The following is a 6,000-nucleotide window of genomic DNA, read 5'->3' as shown; positions in this document are numbered from 1 at the left end:
CCAGAAGAAAGCCATTACTACGCAAATGCCACAAAGTATTCCACTTACAATACGCCAAACAGCACAGAGACAAGCCTCAAACCCTCTGGCACCAAGTAATTTGGAGTGATGAGACCAAAATTGAGCTTTTTGGCCACAACCATAAATGCTACATTTAGAGAGGAGTCAACAAGGTCTATGATGAAAGGTTCACCATTCCTACTGTGAAACACGGAGGTGTATTGCTGATGTTTTGGGGATGTGTGAGCTACGAAGGGACACAGGAAATTTGGTCAAAATCAATGGCAAGATGAATGCAGTATGTTATCAAAAAATACTGGAGGAACATTTGCATTCATCAGCCAGGAAGCTGATGGGACGTACTTGGACATTCCAACATGACAATGATCGAAAACACAAGGCCAAGATGACCTGTCATTGGCTACAGCAGAATAAAGTGAAGGTTCTGGAGTGGTCATCTCAGTCTCCTGACCTCAATATCATTGAGCCACTCTGGGGAGATCTCAGATGTGCCGTTCATGCAAGACAGCCCAAGAATTTACAGGAACTGGAGGCTTTTTGCCAAGAGAAATGGGCAGCTTTACCATCTGAGAAGATAAAGAGCCTCATCCACAAATACCACAAAAGACGTCCAGCTGTCATTGATGTCAAAGAGGGCAATACACGGTATTAAGTCCTGGGGTATGTAAACGTTTGATCAGGGTAATTTGGGTAGTTTCTGTTGTCATTATGATTTAAAAAGTGTAAACACAGCTGATTGATAATAAATGGCTTCAGCCAAATACTAACCATGAGTGAAAGAAAAGGTTTTGTGTTATTATTCATATTTTTTGAAAAAGGGCCAAGAAATCATAAATTCTGCCAGGGTATGTAAATTTATGAGCACAACTGTATATAAGCATTAAATAAGGTGACTATTTATGACCCCTGAAAACCGTTTCTGCTTTAAGTTGAACTACATGTATTTTTATTTTTCTGAAAAAAACACAGGGGATAGTGGCACTGACACTTGGTATGAAATTATAAAAAAAAAAAAAATCAAAATTACATGACTGTTATTATAGTATTCACCTCCTGTTAATATACTGAGAAGCCTCATTTCACACTTTTATACATTCTACTTAACTATAAATCTATTGTATGACTCTTTTTTTTGCATTATATTCAATAAAATATTTTAAAAGAAATGATAAAAATATATATATATTTTTTTCATTTTAAATATGGGAAGGTATAGCCCCTGACAGTTTTTTTGTTGTTGTTGCCATCTGTGTCCTCATTCAGGAGATTTCCCATCACTTCCTGTTTCAGCTACGGGATGGGCAGTGAAATCCGAAGTGATGGAAATACTGGTTGTCACCAGAACTAGCACCCCCCCCCCCCCCCCCCCCCACTGGAAAATAATGTTTTTAGTTATACTTTAAAGTGGTGGTAAACCCTTACATTTACCCAGTGAAGTGACTGACCTCAGGTGATATACAGATATGAAGCCGCTCCATGTGCAACATTTATAAAGCTTGTCTGGGCTTCCAGAAAGCAGAGGGTGGGAGCTGAGTTACACTCTGCAGAGCTAAATTAAATCTGATTGGAGGGAAGGGACCAGCACACAGGAACAGAGCAGAGGCTGTCAATCACAGGCTGTGTGCTGGAGCTCCATCCCCTGTCACCATTTTTTTTTCTTGGTGTCCGGAAAACCTGCCAGAATGACACTGAGTGCTCTGGGTTGAGTACACACTATAGAGGGATATGCTTTGTTCATATTTAATATCTGAGGTTTTTAACCACTTTAAATACCCAATTGCCTAATAGTCCTATTCTAATAGTTTCGTATCCACTTTCGTAAAAAAATAAATAAAAAATTAAATAAAAAAATTGAGGTGTTCTAACCACTCTCCACTCCATCTAAAACTTTTTTTTTAAATAGCTTTGTCTTTAGTCATACTTTAAGCCAGGGGTAGGGAACCTATAGCTCTCGAGCCAGATGTGGCTCTTTTGATGGCTGCATCTGGCTCTCACCTCTCAATCCGCAGATTGCGTGGTGTGCCGATCTGTGGATTGAGCCCATAGGAAAGGCCGCAGCTTCGGCCTAGCTCCGAAGCTGCGGCCATCTTGGTAAACCCGGCGGCGGCCTAGGTGAGTGGCGCGCTGACGTCATCATCACCCGCCTCAACTGCTCGTGGATCTGCCTGCCTGTGTAGTGGTAAGCAAGCAGACAATCGTAAGGGAGATGTGGATATTACAGTTATATTTGAAGTTAGACGATTTAAAAAAAATTAAATAGTTTTAAACATATCGCATGGCTCTCACGGAATAACATTTTAAAATACGTGGTGTTCATGGCTCTCTCAGCCAAAAAGGTTCCCTACCCCTGCTTTAAGCAGTATTAGGCCTCTTGCACGCTGCAGCTTGAAAAAGCTCAGTTCAGCTTATTTTTTTACTGAGCTAAAATACAGCCCATTAATTGTAATGTGCCTATGCACACAGGCGTGTAAACAAGCGCTATGTATTCTTCAAAAAAAAAGAAGAAAAAATAAAAGTGCAAATACATACAAAAAAAATAAATGATGCTCAAACAGGAGTATCGTGTGCAAGAGGCCTTAAAGTCTCGGTTTTCTTTGTTTTTTTTAAATAACAAACATGTTATACTTACTGGCTCTGTGCAGTGGTTTTGCGCAGAGCAGCCCAGATCCTCCTCTTCTTGGTTCTCACAGCGGCGTTCCTGGCCCCTCCTTCCTGCCGGTTCCCCACATAGCACGCAGCTTGCTATGGGGGCACCCAAGCAGGCGCACTCCTGAGCCACGGGCCCCCTCCATCTCCTATTTGGCTTTTAGCCACAGCCAGTGAATTTTGGAATTTCCTTAATTTCCGAAATTTCTAATTTCCAAACCTCTGAATTTCCAAAATTTCCAATTTTGTAATTTCCGAATCTCCGAAATTCCAGATTTTCATTATTTTGATTGTTCAGATTTTCATTCCTATTTTTGGATTTTCCAATTTCCAAATTTTTTAATTTCCTAATTTCGAATTTTGGAATTTCCTCATTTAGAATTTTGGAATTTCCTAAATCTCAAATTTCTGAAATTTCTAATTTTTGAACTTACGAAATTTTGAATTTCCGAAAATTCTGAATTTTCGAAATCTGAAATTTTCGAAATCTGAAATTTTCGAAATTCAGAACTTTGGAAATTTGAAGTTCGGAAATTCGAAATTTCAGAAACTCGTTTAAAAAGGAATTCGGAACTAAACGAATTGCACATGTCTATTGTCAGGATAGGTTGAATCCAGCTTTACCCATGACCTCCACCCTCAGTCCTGCATTCCTTACCAGACGACATTTGCTCCACTGACTCCAATCGGACATGACACAGTCCTCGGGACAAGGCAGCTTGCAGTTCCTGGCTCCGAGCGGCATCTCCTCCGGCTCACACAGGTAGTCTTCCACCACATCGGCCGGACCATCCACCGTGTTCTGCATGCACCTGATGGCCGAGAAATGAAAACACATATAGAGGGTAAACTCTATGCAGAACTCTAGAGAGATCATGATCTATTGAAAGCCAAAGGCAACTAAGTCGTCCCAGTGTGGAATCATTGAGGAAATGACCTTGTGCTACATTCTAATCTAGCTGTTTTCACTCTAATTTACAGCAGCCGAAGTCATATAAAAAAAGGTTGCTGACTCCCTAGACTAAACCATACACTATTTTATCATTGCATTTAATGTTTTCTGAATTATGTAATTTCTGTTTTAAAACAACTAGCAGTTCCCATTCTTCTATGTTGTACTTATAGGATTCTGGAGCACGGCTTTGAAAATATGGTGGTATGATAAAAAAAAAAAAAAAAAAACATTATGCATGCATTTCCTTCTATGGCCAGCAGATGGCAGGTCTAGCATGTTTTATTAACCACTGAGGTCAATGGGAAATTCATTGATTAGAATTTGATATAAAAACAATTATTTTTTAAAAGCATAGCATGGCTTTTTAAATAAGAAAAATGGAGGTATCATTCTCAGAGGCAATTTTTATCTGGCTAATCTATAAAAAATAAAATAGACGTTTAGCCTATGTTCTTTTCTTTTTTCTTTTTTTTTTTTAGGAAAGGGTTACCACCTTTTGTTTTTATTGCCCCCTATGTCCCCGATCTGGAGGTCTCCCCTCACTGTTCTAGTGGCAGATGTCACCTGGGATGAGAAATGAGGGGCAACAAAAAAGAAAGAAAGAAAAAAATACTTTGGTAGTATAGTGTGGCAGGTTTTGTGCTGTCCGTGCTCCCATTATTATGCTTTTAGCTAAAATCTAGTTAGATGGAACATACTCCAGTGTTGAACTCCAAGCATAATTGACATTAAAAATTTAAAATGTTAAGAAATGTTCAGTTGGGGATCACATTTATCGCATTGTGTGTAATGGCTAAACTGGTGCCATGATCTTAGGATAAAACTTGAAGGTTCCCAGCTAAGGATATAACTTACTTCACACCAAATAGCTTCACCTGTAAAAATCACCAAGGGGTCAATGCAGAAAAAATGTCCTGCCTTGGCATTCACACAGCTGCCACAGGTAATACTTGTAGCATGTCTAATATGTATATTTGCTATGATTGTCAGCACCATCTAGTGGCCATAATGAGGTATCTTCCTGATTGTGGACATATTGGCCACTAGATGGAGCTGATGATCATAGGATATACCAGTGATGGCTAACCTTGGCACCCCAGAGGTTTTAGAACTACATTTCCCATGATTCTCATGCACTCTTCTGTGTAGATGAGCATCATGGGAAATGTAGTTCCAAAACATCTGGGGTACCAAGGTTCACCATCACTGCAATATACATTGGCCCTCTTATGACTGACCCCCTCCCTTCCTTGTAAACTCTCACGGGAGATAGAGAGAGAGCTGTGCATGATGTCATAAGCCTAGGCTAATGACCAGACAAGAAAAAGGAAGTGGGCTGTATAAGGGATTTACTGGCAGAAAAAAAATATTTTACTATCCAAAGTTAAAACAACAACAAGGGCAGAAGATTTAATAGATGGAAAGATGAAAAAATGACTGAAGTTCCGTTTTTTACGATCATGCGGAATATTGCTTATATCCAGTATGAACTGACCAGGGGTAGAAGAAGACATGACAACCCAGTGGGTATCTCAATCTGCCTGCATTCTCCAAAACAGCCAGTTTTGGGTGGCATGACCCAGGTCCAGGACAAGGGGTGGGCAGAAGGGTCAGTTGCCCTGGGCGTAGTGAAGCAAAGGGGGCAAAATATGGACTCAGGGTGGTAACCCATTCTATGGCATGTATTAGTGGTGGGGGGGCCACAATCCTGCATCCTTGCCCTGGGTGCTGGAAGACCCTGTCCCCATACTGGCATGACCCGGCACACCTACCTGACTTTTTTCGTCTGGACTCCTTCTCCACAATTCTGTTTCGGATCGACATTGTTGACTTTACATATACTCCAGGGTTCAGCAATCCACACGTATTGGTTGCAATCGCTGTGACACGGCACCACTTCATACACCTGCAGAGCACAGCACAGAATGATGTCTGGCTTTATAGGAAAATTACAGAATTAAAACACCCACTGAACTTTATTTACAGTATGGTAGTGCTCAATAATAAAAAAAATATATATAATTTTACAAATATTTATTTTTCTCAGGTAAATATGACTTTTTTTTATATTAATATTATACATTGTTCTTTCCATCCAGCAGGAGGCGCTGTGTTTTCCTTTTTAAATGTGAAGCTCTGTATCACTATCAGCTGTGCTGAAAAAAAATCAGCAGTGACTCCTCCCTTATGAGGAGAGATTATTGTTTTTTTTATGATTTGTAGCAAATCACATATTTTAAAATACACATTTAAAGCATCTGTGTATATAAAAAAATAAATAATCATGCGGATACACTGAGCATTCATACAGATACAATAATTGATCCCTATTTTGTTTGTAATATGATTATCTCCTATCACAGTCGGCTTCATCTGCT

At 39.7% G+C, this 6,000-nt stretch overlaps 1 protein-coding gene across 1 annotated transcript in view; it reads right to left on the bottom strand.

The window, feature by feature from the left end:
- Nucleotides 1–6,000, bottom strand: part of THSD7A (thrombospondin type 1 domain containing 7A) — a 443,828-nt gene that overhangs the window by 73,811 nt on the left and 364,017 nt on the right. The window contains exons 17-18 of the mRNA XM_077490719.1: nt 5,395–5,528; nt 3,326–3,479 (exon numbers count right to left, since the gene is read on the bottom strand). Coding sequence (XP_077346845.1) covers nt 3,326–3,479; nt 5,395–5,528 — 288 coding nt within the window. The remainder of the gene's footprint in view (nt 1–3,325; nt 3,480–5,394; nt 5,529–6,000) is intronic.

Source organism: Lithobates pipiens, unplaced genomic scaffold, assembly GCF_037356315.1.
Source record: "Lithobates pipiens isolate NorthernLeopardFrog02 unplaced genomic scaffold, aLitPip1_a1.2 Scaffold_19, whole genome shotgun sequence".
Classification (NCBI taxonomy): Eukaryota; Metazoa; Chordata; class Amphibia; order Anura; family Ranidae; genus Lithobates; species Lithobates pipiens.
Note: the sequence above shows the minus strand (reverse complement) of the source record. Positions and strands in the feature narration are given on the sequence as shown.